We start from the raw sequence: 20,178 nt of genomic DNA, 5'->3' as shown, positions 1-20,178 counted from the left end.
GCTTCAACCAACCATGAATCAGAAATATTCACACAAAAAAGTTGTTTTCAGGAAGTTCCCAAAAAACAAAACGAATTTGCTGTGCACCAGCAGCTATTTACATAGCACTTACTTAGTACTTATAATTGTTTACATGGTATTAGGTATTAAAAGTAATCTGCAGATGACTTAAAGTATAATGGAGGATGTACGTAAGTTATATGCAAATACAGTAGAACCATGAACAACTTGGGGGGGGGCGGGTAGAGGCTAGGGGCACAGACCCTATGCGCAGTGGAAAATCCCAATATAACTTTACAGTCCGTTCCAACCAACCTGGAATCGTGTAGTATGCATTTAGTGAAAGAAACCCGGTTATTCGTGGACCCATGCAGTTCAAACCCCTGTTGTTCAAGGGCCAACCAGACAACATCATTTTATATAAGGGACTTGATCATCCACAGATTTTGGTATCCTGGTTGGGGGGCACCCTGGACCCGAACCCCTGCAGATACTGAGAGCTGACTGTACTCAAAACTATTTCCTTTGATTAGAGGTAAACAAAATCTATCCCAAGTAAGAACTAACTTCAGCTTCCTTTTTCACCTTCCATATTTACAAAGTAACATTTCTGGTGTTTTCTGTATGTAAATGGAAGAGGGTGGCATTATTCCATTTAGTTGAAGCCAGTGTTCACCTGAAGTATATGTGTGTGTGTGTTCAATGTTCATGATTTATTGATGCTTCATTTGTTTTGAAATGATCCTAAAGGAATAGTATCCTTTCCTTCCTTCAGAAATAGCCTCACTTAGACACAGGCATAGAGAACAAATGTATGGATACCAAGGGGGGAAGGCGGGGTGGGATGAACTGGGAGATTGTAATCGACATATATACACTACTATGTATAAAATAGATAACTAATGAGAACCTACTGTATAGTACAGGGAACTCTACTCGGTGCTCTGTGGTGACCTAAATGGGAAGGAAATCTAAAAAGAGGGGATATATGTATATGTATGGCTGATTCACTTTGCTGTACAGCAGTGTAAAGCAACTGTACTCCAATAAAAATAAAAATAGCCTCACTTATCTGAAAATGAAATTGTCTCCTCAGTTAACCTGTAGCAAATTTCCTGTGTGGAGTGAGACATTAGCAGAACAGTCTTCACTAGTTAAAACTTTAGAATGTACAATATTTGAAAGCAATGAATTTATTACTACCAGATATAGTAGCTCAAACTAATGATTTTGTATTCACATTATGAGTAGTAATATTTTCGTCTACCATTTGTATTATTTTGTATAGGTATGTGTTCTATATTATATATATTTATTTATACAAATAAATTATTATTTGTTTGTAATTGACCCAAATAGTGTGAGTACATTATACATATCCTTAGTGTTGATAACATTATTTACTTAAAAAACACACACGTCACATAAAGATAAGCATATTTTTGTCTCTTTTAAAACTGTATCACTGATCATATTTAAGCACCTTTAAATGGGTATCATTTTACTTGCATCAGATGTTATGGTTATTTTTAATCAGTAAGATTCCGGTAGGAAATAAAAACATTATACGTGTAATACTTTATTGACTCCAGCTGGTTTCCCAGTTTCTTAATTGTATACATAATCTAGTATCATAAAATTTTATAGCATCTTCATAAACTTTTTGAAGGTAGCTAAAGTGCAAATTATGAATGTTTATATGTTTTAAAATAATCCTAGCAGTAGTGGTTTCTTTAGCTCTACATTTTATTAATCTCTATTCATTTGTCATCAAATTAAAAAATAAGGACACACAGACCATCGATCTGGTTATACTATCTTTACACGTTTGAAGATACAACAGATGGATATTCATTGTTGTAATTTATGTCCTCTTTTACCAAACACGTTGTGCCGTATAAATAGTTGTAAAGAGAACTGAACACTGAGCACATAATGGGCTATAAATGCTTGTGTATTGACTAAATTGTTTTAGTAAAGTATAGTGTATAATTCTGGAAAAGATTTGCCAGTGGATATCCCAAAATAGAGCATTATATTAGAAGTTACTTGAAAAACTATTTATAGGAGAGCACCATTTTATTGAGAGCAATAGTAACTCAAATTATATAAATGAGTTGCTATTGTATCTCCTTGTAGCATATAATGAAGTTTTCTTTTGCATTTGAGACCATTGTTTACTGTTAGTTGAACTTGTCTTCCAATGTGTTCTGCTTAGCAACCTGTTGCCAGGCCTATGTGAAGAGCTCTTACTGTGGTTGTAGAGGTTGCAGTGGAAATTTGCTATCTTGTTATGTCAGCTGTTCCAATACGAATAGTCATGAGATTACTGTGTTAGATACTAAAAATGCTAACACATGTTAGCTACCAACCTGGAAAAGAGATAATCATCATGAAGGAAAGGGCAGTATTGCATTTATGGTCATTTAATGATGGTAGAACTAATCCACATTTAAAAAAAGAGAAAAAAAAAACATTTTGTGTGGAGACCGAAATCTAAAGTAATAGATGCACCCAAGTAGTTTAGGAAAGAAAGGACTTGTTAGTGAATAAGATGATCTTTGCTTCAGAAGTGTCTTTGAAGGTTTAAAGTGTGCTTTGAACCTAATAAAACTTTCTTGGGCCTGTTTCTTTACATCTAACATGGGAAAAATTAGAATAACCTGTATCATAGTACTTGCTTTCAGAACTGAGTTAAAGAATAGATATCGATGCATGTTGAACTGCAAAATGTACAGTTAACTTGTTTGTAATGCATGGCTTGGAATTGTAAGGGCAGGCCAGTGTGGGGCTGGTGTTTCCTTAATCAATTCACACTCACACTGTCAAAGAGAAAAGCTCTCCTTAGGGTGTAATGACTAATCTACTACCTCTGGTTTGATAATCATGGCTATTATAACATGTCCCTTTTTAATTAGGTCTTTAGAAAGTAATGTAGGCCTTGTAATTATTATAATCAAAAATAATAGATAATGACTTAGGTACTTTCTGTCCTAGATGAGATTGAGAACATCGTTAAAATAAATTTTGGTAGTAAACAACTAATGATATTTTATGACTTGAAATATGCAGGAGTCCTTTTTATTTTAGGGAAGCAAAAACTATCAGTAAATATGATCTCCTAGGATTGGAAAATGACTAAAAATTAATGTAGATTAATTTAGGCTCTTTTGTACATTTTAAATAAAAATTCAATAGATGTTCAAATAGCAGTAAATCATTTTGCTTTCAACTTCTGTATATTTGAAGACCTTCAATTTTATATTTAAATTATGTTTCAGAAACAGTTTCAGAAGAATTATGGTATCTCAAACTTTACTGGTAAATAAGGGAAAATATATATCAAAATTTTAATCTTTTTCTTCCTTCAACATGCTGTTCATTTTTTTCCATTTAAGTGTTTGTACCTCCTTTGAGTATTAGGTGGTTCACCTCAAGTAGTTCTCAGGAGAATTTTATAGTTAAAAATTATTAGAGGGCTTCCCTGGTGGCGCAGTGGTTGAGAGTCCACCTGCCGATGCGGGGGACGCGGGTTCGTGCCCCGGTCCGGGAAGATCCCACATGCCGCGGAGCGGCTGGGCCCGTGAGCCATGGCCGCTGGGCCTGCGCGTCCGGAGCCTGTGCTCCGCAAGGGGAGAGGCCACAGCGGTGAGAGGCCCGCGTACCACACACACACAAAAAAAAATTATTAGAAAATTGGGACCAAGGAGTCATATACATGTTGAAGTGGTAATGAAGCACTTTGGTTTTATGAATTGTTTATACAGTAGTCACAGGCAGCAACATTGCATTTGAAGTAATTTAATGATGGTAGAACCAATCACAGAGGAGCAGGATACCAAGACCACACTTTCATAGCATCTGTATGTACCTAATCCACTTAGCGTCCAACCTCAAATACAAGGCATTATCGGTGCTGAAACACACTGAGCAATTCTTATGCCCAGGCCGTTCTTAACAAGATAGGCTTTCCCACTTCCTTCCATTTGGCAGTGTTCTTCCCCAACATGCACGTTGGTAAATTGACTCTGTAGGTCCAATTTCTGTCTTGAATACTGTATCTAGAACATCTGTGATCTTTGACCATGACTCCTAAATAGGACACTATGTTTTTGTTCTGTCGTTGGTGTTAGTTGACGAAGTAGTACTTTTCCTCCCTCTTCATCTGCCTAATCAAGGTACCAGTACAAACAGGCCCAGATGGCCTCTGGATTCAGGAATCTAAATATTCATAGGATAGAAATTTCCATATAAAGCTCCTTGGCATAAATAAGCTCTTAAAACCAATTATCTTTGCTATTTCTCAGAAGCCCATTTGGGGCTCATCAAGGCTTTCATAATAGTGAAAAGTGAAAGCCAGGCTATACTTGGCTCTACCTTTTGTCTCTGCCGTATAATTTAAAATACTTATTGCAATAAATAAGTGCTAAGGATGTAATGTAATGGACACTGCTGTCTGTTATACAGGAAAGGTGTTAAGGGAGTACACCCTGAGAGTTCTCATCACAAAGAAAAAAAATGTTTTCTATTTGATTTTGTATCTATATGAGAGGATCGGTGTGAATTGAATTTACTGTGGTCATCACTTCAAAAATAAAATGAATGCTTATTTCAAGCCCTCAGAACAAAGAGGCAAGGGAGCCTTGTGGCTTGTTTTCCCTTAGGGATAAATGGCACTTTGTATCACCCGATGATTGGTGTTAGATGTACAGGCAAACCTCAGAGACATTGTGGGTTTGGTTTCAGACCACCACAGTATCACAATAAAGCAAGTATCACAATAAAAGGAAGCACACAAATTTTTTGGTTCCCTGGTGCATATAAAAGTTATGTTTACACTATGCTGTAGTCTCTTAAGTGTACAATCGCACTGTCTTAAAAAGAATGTGCATACCTTAATTAAAAAATTCTTTATTGCTAAAAACGCTAACCATCATCTGAGTCTTCCACAAGCCATAATCTTTTTTCAAGAGTAACATCAGAGATCACTGATCACCGGTCACCATCACAAATATAATAATAATGAAAAGATTTTAAAAATTGTGAGAATTACCAAAATGTGACACAGAGACGTGAATTGAGCCACTGCCGTTGGAAAAATGGCACCGAGAGACTCGCTGCCACAAACCTTCAATTTGTGAAAAAATGCATTATCTACGAAGCACAATAAAATGAAGTATGCCTGTTTCTCTTTCTTCCTGGGAATCCTCCCCCGCTCCACCCCGCCCCAGGAATCTGGGGCAGGATGAGGGATCCAGGCAGTTTCTGCTTGTGCTGGAGAGAGGAGGAGAGTTGCTTGTTATTGCTTCCCAAGTAGAACCGCTTATTTTTTCACAGGAGAGATGGTGGGGGGAGCCACAGAATCGGGGAGCTTCTCTCCTTTCTAAGGAGCAGGTACTTAACAAGATGTCCCCAAAAGAAAGGTTAGGCTGGTGTCTTGCTTTGTGGCTTTTCTAAAGGGCTTTGTGGCCATTTTGTGTAGAAACCATCTATAGCTTTATATGAGTGCCCATGTATGTAGATCCAGTGGAAAAGGATGCTAGGCACGTCGCCTTTGCTGAAAGGGCACCTGTTCAGGGCCTGTTCTCTTACTACTCTCTTTATTTATTTTTATTTCTTTTATTGAGGTATAGTTAATTTACATTGTTGTGTTAGTTTCAGGTGTGTAGTGAAGTGATTCAGTTAGACGTACACATGTATATATTCTTCTTAAGATTCCTTTCCATTATAGGTTATTACAAGATACTGAGTAGAATTCCCTGTGCTACAGTAGGTCCTTGTTGTTTCTCTGTTTTATATATAGTACTGCGTATATATTAATCCCAAACTCCTCATTTATCTCTCCCTGCCCCCATCCCCTTTGGTAATCAGAAGTTTGTTTTCCATGTCCGTGAGTCTATTTCTGTTTTTCTTACTACTCTCTAAAAACGTTAACAGTCCTCCAACTACCGACTCCAGTGTATCTTACCTAGCTTTCCTGTGTTCATTTTCTCCATAATGGTTGTCACCTGGCATGTGCTGAGATAACATTTTTGCTTTGGTTTCTTATATTTCTACCTCTCCCCCCAGTAGAATATAAGTACCAGGAGGACAGGGAAGTTTTTGTTTTATTCCCAGCAATAACTTCAGTGTCTGGAACAGACCCTGTGGAACTTAGCACCCACTCAAATATGTTAGATGGCTAAAGATCATATATTTCCAACTCTTCACCCAAAATGTACACAGATCACCTATACGTACCAGCAACCTTAATCTTTGAGTATGAGGAATTTGCTCATTCAAAGTTTTCTGGCATAGCATCTGAATAACCAAGATTTTGTTTCATGTATCAAGATTTTAAAATGACTCTGAAAGTTTTTGATCACCTTAGGTGCTTCTTTTTAATCCTACTTGGTTCATGAAGCTGTCAGGAAAAGAACCTGCTTTTGATTATATATGGCTTTTCTTGCCTCCAAGATAACCTTTTAAAAAGCAATTTAGCTTCTTACTATAATTATATTCCAAACTTAATATTTCTTAAGTCTTGCCAGAATAACATTTTCTCCCTTGCAACATATTTTTATGATTTAAAGGTAAGACAGCAAGTGTACTAAGTACTTTAGACTATGTCTTGAAAATCTAAGAACATTTTTCTACAGAGCCCAAATGATACCATCTCACCCACAAAATTAACAATACTTTTAAAATATCATCAGGTAGTCATATTTTCCCTGAACCTGAGGAATGACCTCCCCTGCTTGTTTTTCCACACCATATCCCATGCAGGACCAGGCCTAGCATCTTACATCCTTAAATCTTAGGATTCAGAGCAGCCCTTTTTATATCATGACATCGATGTACTAAAGAAACTGTACCTGTCTTCCTAGAAACTGCCCATCCTTTGACTTGTCTTAGGTCCTAGAGGTATTATTTAAATTGTTTCTCTATTCCTGGAATATGAGTATGTACTGAGAAAATGAAGAAAAGATCAATTATTTTTCAAATGTTCTAAACAAGTGCTGCAAGTTACACCAGACCTTGCTTTAATGCTTCTCTTATCTCTTTGCTGTTCTTGTTTTTTAGACATGAACTAAATTAAGCAGGGTAACATTTAAAAGCTGGTATGAAGAAAAGTTGATTTTATGCTAAACTATCATTTTTATAACCTTTCTTCCATTTTCTTTCCATTAGTTTTATTCTTGGAATTGGCAAGCACCTGAGTAGTTAATACACCCATGAATTTAACACTGGATTCTATAGTCTTCTATTCATATCAGTGTGCCAAGTGATAATAGAATTCTGAAAATATAATCTGTAGCATAAGCGTTTTTTTTAACTTTAAAGATTAAGTACTTTTGTATTCCCTCTCTTAAGATCTTTCCTAGGACTGCCTAACATCTGACTCTTTTATGTTTTCTAATAAAGAAAGTCAACCTCTTCATGTAATTGTCATAGATTATTTCAGTTCTGAGTGTTTTGGAGGACTATCCCCTTGAGATTTAGTCATGACATCATTCATTCATTTATACGCTTGAGCCACGTGCCATGCCAAGGCACTGTGCCTGTGGCCTTGGCTTTATTTCTCTCTTATGTGATACTTGCTGTGGGTCAGGTGCTCTTCTAAGTACATTGCAAGTTTTAACAAGGATAAGGAGGCACAGAGAGGTTAAGTAATTTGCTCCTGGTCACAGAGCTGAGATTCAGATCCAGGCAGTCTGGCCACAGAGTTCATACTTTGAACCACTCTGCCATGCCGAAGAGCCCCGCCTCCTTGGAGCCTGCATTCTGCCCTCTCTGAAGAAGGCGAGAGGCAGGGATCACGTTGTTTCTGCTGTAGAATTTTAGAACTTGGACACCCTAGAGCCCGTGAGGCCTCTCTCTTTGTTTTCTTGTATCTCCTTTGTCCTCAGATCAGGACACAGCACAGCCTCCCACTCTTCCCATCTCCAGCCCAGCCCAGCCCACCCTCTAGGCCAGGGGTCAGCAATATTTCTGTAAAGAGCTAGATAATAAATATTTGGGGCTCTGCAGGCCACATATGGTCTCTGTCACATATTTTTCTTTCTGTGTGTGTGTGTATTTTTTTTTTCCTTTTCATCTTATAACACTTTAAAAATGTGAAAATCACCCTTAGCTCACAAGATGTCCAGGAACAAGTCACGGGCCGTAGTTTGCCACCCCCTGCTCCACGCCACTGCTCATTTGTCCTGCTTTGAGCACTCTGTGTTCTTGTCAGCTGATCTGTTTCAGGCACTCAGGTTTTCCTCTCTCCTCTACCACAGGACCTTTGCACATGTTCTACCCACTCTGCCTTTCGACAGCTGTCTTTAGCCTCTGGACTTCATTAAATTGGGGCTTTTTTTAGGCCACATTTCAGGGCCCTTCCTCGTGGATGCCTTGTTATACACCCCCAGATCTGTTCAGATCTCATTTGTTTGGGTCTCCTAGCCCTCCGTAATTGGTATCACAGTAACAATTTTACGTTTATACAGGTGATGATATCATTGTCCTTTTGGCTGTTAGCCCAGGTGAATTACCCTTGCGCCCCAGTGTATCTCTGGCTCCCAGCATGTGTCCCTAACCAGGCTCCCAGCTCTGCTCTCATCTCCCTAGAGCCCACTCTCCACCCAGCAACCAGAGTCATCTTTAAAACAAATCGGATTTAGTCATTCCCATTGCATATAAATAAACATGCTATTTCTGACCATAACCAGCATGGCCTTGCTGGGTCATGCCCCACCTGTCTGTCTCTACCACCCTAGCGTACGCTTCTTCCCCCTGCCTCACTCCCCGCAAGCTCACTGGCTTTTTGTTGTATTTTTTTTTCGTGATCGTGCTAAGCTTGCCCTTGCGTTCAGGGCCTTTGCACATTCTCTTACTCGTATCTTAGCCATCCGCCCACCTTGACTTTCAGCATTCCAAGTCTCGGTGCCCGCGACCCTTTCTCAGTGGCCTTCCGCTGATCATCCTATCTGAAATGCTCCCCCTATACCGCCCCCCCACACACACACATCTGTTATAGCCACTGGTTAACACATTAGCCTTTCTTTTCTCAATCAACTTCTTTGCATTATTTTTTTGTTATTTATTTGCTCATATTGTGCCTGCCCCACTAAAATATGTTCCGAGAAAGCAGAGGCTTTGTCGTGTTCACTCATCTACCCCCGGTGCCTGGAATAGCACCTGGCACTTGGTAAAAGCACAGTCAGCGCTGTTGATTGAATCGCTGGTCTGTGGCTTTGAGAGGCATTTAATGGAATGGTCGGATGGATGGGCGAATTAGTGCGTTACCCTTTTTTTTTTTTTTGCTGATTATCAATCGGTGCACATCTCTCTCAACTCAAATACTCAACTGTTCACTGACTAAAGAAAAAATATCTGAATACCTGGTCTCCGCAGTTGAGTATGCATCGCTGTTAAAACCCAAAGCCTGTGTAAAATTCCGTTGTAGTCAGGCTTAGGTACTTGTTATTCCTGCTCGTGCATTATTAGGATATCTCGTCTTCATCCTCACACCCACTTTTCACGTCCTACCAGATCCAACACCTCTAGCTCACGAGAATCACTTTCCCCTTGGAATTTCTAAAGCATTTAGTATGCAGTACGTCTATTACTCAGTAATTAGTGTAGATTATCTCTCCTGGAATAGGGATTCATTAAATGTGTAAGAATGATGATACATCCTAGTTTAGACTAAGGTTGTGACCTATCTAGCTCACCCCTAATGCCTGAATCATGAATTTTTGGTGTCTCAATTTGGTCCTTATCTTCCTAAAGCAGGAGTCTGTGACCTGAGGTCCAGAGTAAGCTAGTGAACGGCCTGCAAGGAATGCCTTTAGCTGCAAGTAACAGAAACCCAGTCATTGGTTGTAGGAGTGCTGGGCTGGTGCAGTGATACAAAGATGCCACCTTTTTGTATCTTTCCACCCCACCATCCTAAATCAGCTTCTGCATCCTGATGTTTATCACCTAACAATTGACAGCTGGCTGTTGCCCATCCAGGTGGAGACCAAGTAGAAGAGCAGGGGCTAAAGAAACAAAAGCGCTCTGACCATCAGTAGGAATCTTCTCATCTGGAAAGTAAGAACCCTCCTAAAAGCCCCACCTAAAAGTCCAAGCAGGTGTCCTCTGGCATCTGATTATCCAGAAATATCTCGGTCACATGGCCTTTCCCTGTCCCCAAGGGCATGGACTGTTTGGTTTCTTACTTTCTCTGGTCAAAAAAGGGATGGAGAAAGGAGTTAAGAGTGGCTTTGGGGTAGCTTTCAAACAGTTTCTGCTGCAGGGCATTTTTCAGGAGAGATGAGTCAGATTCTCAGAGATCCTTTCATTGACAAATTAATAATACCCACTACCTAAGGAATGCCATCAAAACAACTATACCGAAATTCAGTAGACTGCTAAAGTGGGGGTCAGTTTTAGATATTACCTATAGGTAACAGAGATTCGGACAGTACATTCAAGGTAGATAACTTTTTTTTTTAGTAATCATCAACATATGATGGATTGAATCCTATGAGCATCAAATTCATTTACGAAATATCTAAACTGATGAATTAATTTAGGGAATTAGTCACTTAACTAAGTCAGTGAGGCCACGACTGAAGGAGCCATAGATTTGTAAGTATCATAATCTTCTCTTTTTGCGTGTGTTCAGCTCCTTATAATTTGTGCCCATAGGGGGTTGGGGGCTTGGAGTGGAGGTATATTTTTTCAGATTTGGAGGCCCTGAAGATAACAATTTTATTAATTAACAAGCTCTTATTCTAGGCCAGTCGTGAGAGTATTTAAGAAGAGTGAGGCATTACAGTAGCAGTGTCCTCTCCTTTTTAACCCTTTTTGCTGAACTGTAATGTACATAAAGAGAAGTGCACGTCACACAGGTGTACAGCTCGATGAATTTTCAAAACTGAACACAACCAGATGGCTGACACCCAGATCAAAACACAGCCTTGCCAGCCCCCAGAAGCCTGTCTCCTGTTTCCTCCTAGTTACTAAACTTCCCCTTGCCTACGTGTAACAACTCCTCTGAGTTCTATTAGTGGTGAGGAGTAAGTGTTTTCATAGTTTATATAAATGGAATCAGGCGGTGTGTCGTGTGTCTTATATGTTTGGCTTCTAATGGTGCCTTTAGGTGGGAGAGAGAGTGGCTTTTTCTTACTTAGCTGTCCCCCGTCTTGAAACATTTACTCAGAACCAGGAAGAATATGCTTCCTACTTTCTCACATTTTCTGGCAGCTTCCAATTTTCCTAATTTAACAGCAATAATTTCAGAGACTGCTTTCTCCTGGGACAAACTGACTTATCCAGCCTTTTTACCTTCCAGACTAAACTGGCAGCACTAAGACCTGGGGAGGAATGGGTGGGAAAGAACTGTCTGTTTCCTTTTTTCAAAATTTTGCTTTATTTTCTTTCTCTATTTCCAGCCCTGGGAGACTCTTTCTTCCCCATTCTAGATCAACACGGAAGTGTCTGAGTGTCTTCCTGTTGAGACTTGCCCTTCTGGCCCCCAGGTGGTCCTTACATTTTGGGAGCTGACAGCTGTTCTGTTTTCATTCTCCCCTCATCACTGCAGTAGTTCAGGTCTCATGATTGTCCAATTCACATAAACCATGCGAATCAGCTTTCTCTCTGCCATTTCCTCTCCTTTGTCCTACAAAGCGGAAAAAAACATCAGTCTTAACAGAGACGATGAAAGAATAAATATAGCTTTTTTAGAGAATGCAAATGGTGAATTGTTCTGCATACTTAAACAGAAAGGACTTAAAATATGAATAAAAACCTTTGACTATCTAAAGGGATTATCAAGGAGGCAGTGGCAAGTGGAATCAAGGTCAGCCTTGACTTAGAAATATAAGAAGAGCTACCGCTGTGATGCAGTCTATCCTTCACCAAACTGAAGTCTTGTGTGCTGACACATGAAGTTTTAGCATCAGTGATTTATTTCCTCAAAATAATGTCCCTTTGACCCTTTAACCTTCTTATTTAATTCAGATACTCCTGAGATGATGAGAATTTTCAGATAGTTCCCTCATGCTTTAGAAGTATTTTTTATTATTGGAATTTAAAAGCTGTAAAAGCTGTCTGCTTTAAATTGACAGATGCTAAAATGTATGAGTGAATGAATATTCCACCGTGTTCTCAAGGAACTATTTTATTGTGACTTCTTTGTTTATAAGGAAACGCTCAGCCTCACGTTTCCATAAACTAGCCCTTCCTCGCATTTTCTTCCACTGTGATCACCTCTCTAAAACGGGCTCACCTTGGTCACATCACAGAACAAAGCTGTCCAGCAGTTGAAAAAAAAGTGGAAAATATTTTTTCCCCTTTCTGTGTTTCCAGTTATTTATGAAAACTGCAGCTGGAAGTTGTAATATTGGCATGTTGCGCCTTCTTTGGGAAGATGCCACATCTTTAAAACATAACTGTGTGCTACTGTTTTAATGGTGTCCAAATAGATCATTGAATTCGTGGACATCTAAATTTAATTCCAGAAATCAAAGCTATGGTAATAAGAACTGGACGCGAGTTCTCTTAGGCCAAGTAATTTAATTCCTCAGCCAGCTGAAATATTACGTGTCTCTGTTCCTTGTTATGATGCCAGTAAATTGCTCAGGCAGATGCAGTGATGGATGGTGGGCATCTATTTCACTCTTTTTCATGGCTCCACGCATACTAGAATGCAGATCACTTTAAACACAGCTGTTTTTATACGCATGTTTTCTGTTTGGAGTTTTAAATGTAACATTCAAGTCATAACAGAGATGTCTGGGGCCCAGGGTCATGTTTTCACCATCCCACCTGGAAGCACAGTGCTGTCTTAACCCTGGGTCACATACCTGGACCCTGTCACTCCATCCGTGCTTCAGGACAGCATGCACATGTCATGATTTAAGGGGAAGACTCATTGGATTTGATTTCTCTCCCTAGTTTTACCTGAATTGTCTACTTAATTTGGATAACTAAAGAATATTGGTGCCTATGATTTGATTGAACACAGAAGAGAGCTCAAACACAAGAAATTGGCTGATGGCATGCATTAGGTCATCTTTATTTTATTCACTAGCAGTACAACATCAAGATTCTGTAGAAAAATAAAGAGGCAGTATCCTGGGTAAAATTGGCATCTAAGCAACTGTTGAGTTTAGGATTCTTTTGAAATGTTGTCTTAAGTGGTAGACTTCTGTGCAGGAATTCAGGCAATCAAGAAATCAATGATCGTACCCCACTTATCTCTAAGCAGATGAAGGCTTATACCATCTGATTGTCAGTGCGAATGTTTCTCTTCCTCTTCTCACCTATTTTTCATGGTCTCTTGGAAGTGTTAAAATAACTGGTTAGGGTTTTCTCTGTATTAACACTTCATTTGTTCAATTAATAATAATTTATCTATAAATAAGTTATTATTGATTTTACTCTGCCAGATAGGTTTCTCCTTATTCTCTTATTTAACCACATATTTCAACTGCTTTTGATGTGTCCATTTATTATCTTAAGTCATATTTAGTCAGAATTTAAAAGGCGTTCCACTTGGGAGATGGGGGGTTATACACAATTTTTTAGAACTTATAAAAGTCCTTTAAATTCTGAGTTAATCAGGGAATTCTTTCCTTTTTTTAATAAATCTTTATTGGAGTATAATTGCTTCACAATACTGTGTTAGTTTCTGTTGTACAACAAAGTGAATCAGCCATATGCATACATATATCCCTATATCCCCTCCCTCGTGAGCCTCCCTCCCACCCTCCCTATCCCACCTCTCTAGGTCATCGCAGAGGGAATTCTTTCTAGTGCTATATTCATCTTTTTACATATCTTTCTCTTTTTCACCCTCAGTACTTGTGGCTCTCCTGTCAGACTTTCAGTCTTTGAAAGCCTTTTGCCATCTTCCTTTCTGTCCCTGTACACCATGGAATCCTACGATTTTCTTTCCCTAACATGTTTGAAATCTGATTTTCTGTACAATGCCGAACTCACACTAGCATCCCAAGGCTCCAGGTTGTGGCTGACACAAACTCTCCAGATTCCTGTCATGTCTCCCAAACAATGAGCTTCTCCTTGTGGGCAAGAATCAACTCTGGGGTAAAATTCAAATGTCAACATGGCAGTTCTCAATCCTATTCCCCTAGTGCTTCTTGTTAAAGAGAACTGTGGCAGATGCTCTGGGGAGTTGAAGTCCTCCACACATCTAGATCTTTTTCGTGTATTGATTTTGTGATCTGATCAAGGATGAAATATCTATTTCTCCTCTCCAGCCAGATGGCACATGAGATACTGTCACTGTTTAACACTTAGATTCCTATCTTCATTTATCATCTTCCAGATGCTCTTGACCATGTCTGTACTGGCAGGTATATGACTGCCACAAGAATATCTTACTTGGACCTTCTGATTTTGTTCTAGACATACTCTTCTTTGGCCATCCAAATTTGCTGATTTATTACCACTGATTAAGTATATACATGTTTAATGCCATAAATATTATTTCTGATCCCCTTCCCAATTATACTGTGACTTACTGCCTGTCTGTTACCATTATTCTCAGTGTCGCATATTTCAGTGGTTCTCAGAATATTGTCCCCCAACCATCAGTGTTAGCATCACCTGGGAAATTGTTAGAAAGGCAAATTCTCAGGCTCTGTCCCACCACTGATTCAGAAATCTGGGGGTGGTGCCTGGTGATCTGTGTTTTAATAAGGCTTTCAGGTGCATCCTTTTGATGCTCACTGAAATTTGGGAGCCAAAGAGATATCTGATATTCTAGAAAGCTTACACAACTAGCAAAAGGGAGCATAGGTGTAGTTTCAGTAGGCATCCCTGACCATTGAGCTTGCAGGCTTATTTAAGCCAATTTCTTCTTCCCCTTTCATTTCCAGTTTAAACTTTCAATAGTAATTTTGAACGAATTTCCACCTCCCCTTATTGAATATCTACTCTGCAGGTGCTGTGGGGTATTTTCACATACAGGAGGAGAAGTAATCCCGGTAACACAGTAAACTTTGTTTTGGTCTCCCCCCACCCCAGCCTTTTTAATAGATTTATTTTTTAGAGCAGTCTTAGGGTTAGAAACAATTTGAGCAGGAAGTACAGAGAGCTCTCCCCACTGCATTATTAACATTTTGCATTAGCATTGTATGCTTGAACCAATATTGATACATTATTATTAAAGTAAATTTACATTAGAGCTCACTTTTTGTATTGTACAGTTCTTAGGGTTTCGACAAATGCATGATGTGGTACATACACTGTATCAGTGGATATCCACTGATGCAGTATCTTACAGAGCAGTTTCACTGCCCTAAAAATCCCCTGTGCTCTGCCTATTCATCCCGTCCTTCCTACCCCAAACTCCTAGCAACCACTGGTCTTTTTATGGTCTCCATAACTTTGCCTTTTCCAAAATGTCATACAGTTGGAATCCGGGTATTCTCTTTTTTGCAACTGCAGAAACTAAGAAGAGCTGTGCTCAGAGGTAAAAAGTTGCAGATATACTGAGCTGGAATTCATTTCTGACCTGCTGGCTTCAAACCTTGTGTGTGTTTTTATTCAATGTCAAATTTCCTCTCAGATGTCCAAAATTCCTCGTCATTGATTTTTTGTTTTCCTCTCCTGAAATTTGTTTAAATGACTATCGTTGTTATTTCTCCTTCCTGATCCAGTGAAGACAAAGTCGTGGAAGTAGCAGAGGAGGAAGAAGTGGCTGATGTTGAGGAAGAGGAAGCCGAGGATGAAGAGGATGGTGATGAGGTAGAGGAAGAAGCGGAGGAGCCCTATGAAGAGGCCACGGAGAGGACCACCAGCGTCGCCACCACCACGACCACCACCACGGAGTCTGTGGAAGAGGTGGTCCGAGGTAATCCACTGTTCACTTGAATTTTCTTTCTTGGGGAAAAGGAAAGCATCACACCAGAGTTTGACATTTCTATCCACCCTACCACCTTTTCGTCCCCCAACCAAAAATAAAAATTCATAAGAACAAGTTGTCTTATGCTTGTTGAACTCTTTTTGGTTGAACAAGCAGTCTAACAGTTCATTTCAAATAACACGAAATGCTGATTTTACAGTCTGTTCTGTGCCTTATGTATGCTTCTTGGTACACTGTTCTGTAAAACTCCACCTAACTGTGGACCACGTCATTTGACAAAGACTGAGTTAGGCAACCTCCTTGGTATTCTCCTGACAGTGGGTGTTTATTACACCCACTTTCACATCTAGACTATGAGGTCCTTGATGTCAAAGACTGGACTTTACTTAATATGATGCAGAGTGCCTGCCTTATAGAAACTTTTCAATAAATCTTGGTTGAGTGAGTAGTTGCAATTAGATTTCGTTAAAGCAAAAGAAGGCTATTTGGTGAGTATCACATTATCTTTTGCTGTGAAATTTAACTTGCATGCCTTGTGTTGCCTTTACAGTATTTTATTGGGGGAAGTGACAGTGAGAGGTAGATGTAGTGTTACTATCTTAGACTTTCTTTTTCTGTTTCATTAATGCTCCTATTGGAAATGTTGTAAACAGAATGAACTAAAAGACTTCCTTTTTGTCTCCATGAAATAAAAGCAAGGATTCAGTTTACATTAAACAACCAAAGCTAGTGAACTGTTGAGTTGCCTTTCTTAAAGCGTATGCATTTGTTTTGCAAATAGTAAAAGATGGTTCTAGGATTAGATTGAATGAATGTGGACAGAGTTATTGTTTTAATGTATTTCAAATACTTTTAAAGTCTATCCACAAACGCTACAACATTGTAGGTCTTTTTCTCACTTTTATTAAAGTAAAATGATTTCTGCTCTGTTGTTAAATTGGAGTTTAAAATGGGCTACTTTTTTGCCTCAAGTAGACTCCTGGTGATCATTGTATCTTCTTCCCTTCACTGCATTTTTTATAACTTTATTGAGGTATAATTTACATATAAAATTCATTCACTTTAAGTGTATAGGTGTATAATTCAATGGCATTAATAAATTTACCAAATTGTGAAACCATCCCCATAATCCAAGCTTAGAACATTTTCATCATCCCAGTACGAGCCCTCACACCCATTCACAGTTAATTCTTGTTCTCACTGCCAGCCCCCAGCAACCATTAATCTACCTTATGTCTCTACAGATTTGCCTTTTCTAGGCGTTTCATATAAGTGAGATCATACGTAGCCATTTGTGTCTGGCTTCTTTCACTTAACATAGTAGTTTCGAAGTTCTGCATTTCTTTAACTTGTAACTTTTTTTTTTTTTTAATAAATTTATTTATTTATTTTTGGCTGCATTGGGTCTTCGCTGCTGTGCGCGGGCTTTCTTTAGTTGCAGTGAGTGGGGGCCACTCTTCGTTGCATTGTGCGGCCTTCACTAGTTGTGGCACGTGGGCCCAGCAGTTGTGGCTCACGCGCTCTAGAGCACAGGCTCAGCAGTTGTGGCTGCTGCTTAGCTGCTTTGTGGCACGTGGGATCTTCCCGGACCAGGGCTTGAACCCATGTCCCCCGCCTTGGCAGGTGGATTCCCAGCCACTGTGCCACCAGGGAAGCCCTAACTTGCAGCTTTTAAAACTGAGATTATTCTGAGTTGAACACTCAGGGTTAGCTTAAAATCCACCGAAGGTATCACATATTCTTTTAAAATATACATATAGTACCAGATAGATTGTTTAACTTTATCATTCCCTACGTAATGACAACTTCTTATTCAATTTAGCATGTAGAGTAGATACACATTTAAGTGAATGCACATTTTGTTGGAGGCACTGTTTTTCAGGGTGTTTTTCGTGTACCTCTTAGGACCATTTGTGGCAGATCTGGCTACATGAACTTGTTAGCTTCTATTTTCCTAGCAAGGAAGGACATATTTTACAGGGCTGCTTCTTCTTGAAACCGATAAGTTGTGTGACTACAAATTACAGCACTAGTATTCTGCTGTGGGACTCAAGTTCTTGTGCTCTCCATCAAGATAGCTGTTTGCATAATAATCGTTGTCCAATTATTCAACATTCATTTTTGGAGTACCTCTTTGGAATGAGCCATTTTGCTGGGCTCAGTGGATCAATCATGTGGTGAGAATACACAGGATAGCTGACCCTTATGGATGTTAAAGTCTAGTAGGAAACATAAGTCAAAGAAATACAAAGTGTGCTGTGAAAACACTACGAGCCCAGAGCCTACTTCAAAGAATAGGAGATTGATCAGGGAAGGGTCTATGAAAAAGATGGCATTTGAAGGGGAACTGGAAGGGCTGGTGGCAGAGCTACTACTGATGGATTTTCTTGTAGCCTACTTTAGAGTCAGTAGGAATAACAAAACCAATATGGTGCCTTGGGAAGGTACGTGGCATGCTTGGGAGACAAGGTTAGTCCAGTTTAAACTAGAGCAGGTAAAACTTCCATAAGAGGGTTACAGGAAATTAGGTTGGGCCTACAATATGGAGACCTTTAATGACAGGCTGGCAAGTATGGGTATTAACTGAGGGTGATCAGTTCAGGACCTGCTATGTGGTAAGGATTTTTTTAGTAGAAACAATGAAGAGATTTTGTTTTTATGTTACCACTATTGAGGGGATGGGTGAACAGGGAGTGACATAATTTATTCAGTATGTGAGAGAATGCCACATAAACTTAGACCTGTATTCCAAACCAAGACAGAACTCTCTTGAGATAATATGGTCTTGTTACATTCTGAATAAGTCCAGTTCTTTTTGCTTCAGTTTTTCTCTACATGTAGCATTATTAGGTATTAAGATAGAACTTAGAGGGACATATATGTTTTGGTATTTTTATAGAAAGACAAAGGCAATTAAAAGAGAATTTAGAAAAAAATCTCCAGGCTAAAGATTAAAAAAATAAAAGAAACTAGCCTTAAAAGATAAGTTAATAATGCTGATGTCAAGAAGAGCATTAAAAGTGACCTACGAAAGCAAATACCTGATCATTTAGAGGTACCAACTGTTATTGCTAGAGATAGAAGAGCCTTTAATGGGAATCCATGCATCCATCTAAGACTCCTGAAATGGACAAAAGCTATGATTGAAGCAAGTCTTTCTGGGAAAGGAGACCTAAGAGGAGAAACATGTTGTGGTATATTGCATCCATGTCAGAGAGTTTTCTGTGTTCCCAGCTAATTCTGATAAAGGAGTAGAAGTTTTTTTTTTTGTTTTTTGGGGGGTTTTTTGCGTTACGCGGGCCTCTCACTGTTGTGGCCTCTCCCGTTGCGGAGCACAGGCTCCGGACGCGCAGACTCAGTGGCCATGGCTCACGGGCCTAGCCGCTCCGCGGCATGTGGGATCTTCCCGGACCGGGGCACGAACCCGCGTCCCCTGCATCGGCAGGCGGACTCTCAACCACTGTGCCACCAGGGAAGCCCAGAAGAAGTTTTTGATGGTAGCATTAAAGCGACCAGTCATCTAGAGCCTTTTCCCTCCACACCATGGGTGTAGGAGGTGAGTTACAGCTCTTGCCTGATGAAGAACAATGTCAATGCCAATAGGTGATTGCTAACTTTGTAAAACTCTACTTATGAGTAGCCTGCTCCTGTGCTGAGAATAAAAGTTGGAAATGACTTGCAAAGCAGAGAGATTGAAAAGAGGCTTACCCTCTAGTGTCCAGTGTTAATGTTTCAGTGCCCGAGAGAAAATGTGATTTACAGCCATACTTAATAATGAACATTCTTCATTACCAACATACTGCCACTGATACGAGTCTTCCATGTACTTCATAAAAAAACTCAATAGTTTTGTAACCCATTAAAATTTGAAAGAAATAGGCAGAGGGAAGAAAAATACAGGACATTTCAGCATGCCATATTGTGTTAGAATCATTGATACCAAAGTAGAAGATGTCAGTTCTGACTATGTTACTGATTCCAGAGGAGAAAGATTTGATCTGTTGTTTTGACCTAGTGGAATAAGCCAATACCAATTTGAGTACAATAAGAGTATATTTAGACACTTGCTCCTAATTTTCTGTGTTTTGAGAAGGGATTGCACTTCCTAAACCTAAGACATCAAGGTTATCTGTGACTCAGTTGTGAATTTTAAACTCCGATTAAACATGAGTGTTGTAATAAATGACATAGTCTGTGAGTTAAGCTAGCCAGTTTTGTGCATCCAGAGTAACACTGTTTTTTTCCGTATGTTCATTGATTCAGCAAATACATATTCATTACATCTGTGCTGATGGCTCAGCGCTTTGCTGCTGTGGAAGGTGTGGTGAGGAATT

The 20,178-nt window shown here is 39.4% G+C and overlaps 2 protein-coding genes across 7 annotated transcripts in view; one reads left to right on the top strand and one right to left on the bottom strand.

The window, feature by feature from the left end:
- JAM2 (junctional adhesion molecule 2) overlaps window positions 1-20,178 on the bottom strand; it is a 407,749-nt gene that overhangs the window by 49,865 nt on the left and 337,706 nt on the right. The window lies entirely within an intron of this gene.
- The window catches only part of APP (amyloid beta precursor protein), a 272,026-nt gene that overhangs the window by 133,190 nt on the left and 118,658 nt on the right, over window positions 1-20,178 (top strand). For all 6 annotated transcript variants that reach the window (XM_067739252.1, XM_067739251.1, XM_067739250.1 and 3 more), the window contains exon 6: window positions 15,639-15,832. In XM_067739252.1, coding sequence (XP_067595353.1) covers window positions 15,639-15,832 — 194 coding nt within the window. The remainder of the gene's footprint in view (window positions 1-15,638; window positions 15,833-20,178) is intronic.

This window comes from Pseudorca crassidens, chromosome 5 (genome assembly GCF_039906515.1).
Source record: "Pseudorca crassidens isolate mPseCra1 chromosome 5, mPseCra1.hap1, whole genome shotgun sequence".
NCBI classification, from domain to species: Eukaryota; Metazoa; Chordata; class Mammalia; order Artiodactyla; family Delphinidae; genus Pseudorca; species Pseudorca crassidens.
The sequence above is the reverse complement of the archived record's forward strand: the minus strand, read 5'-3'. Positions and strand labels throughout refer to the sequence as shown.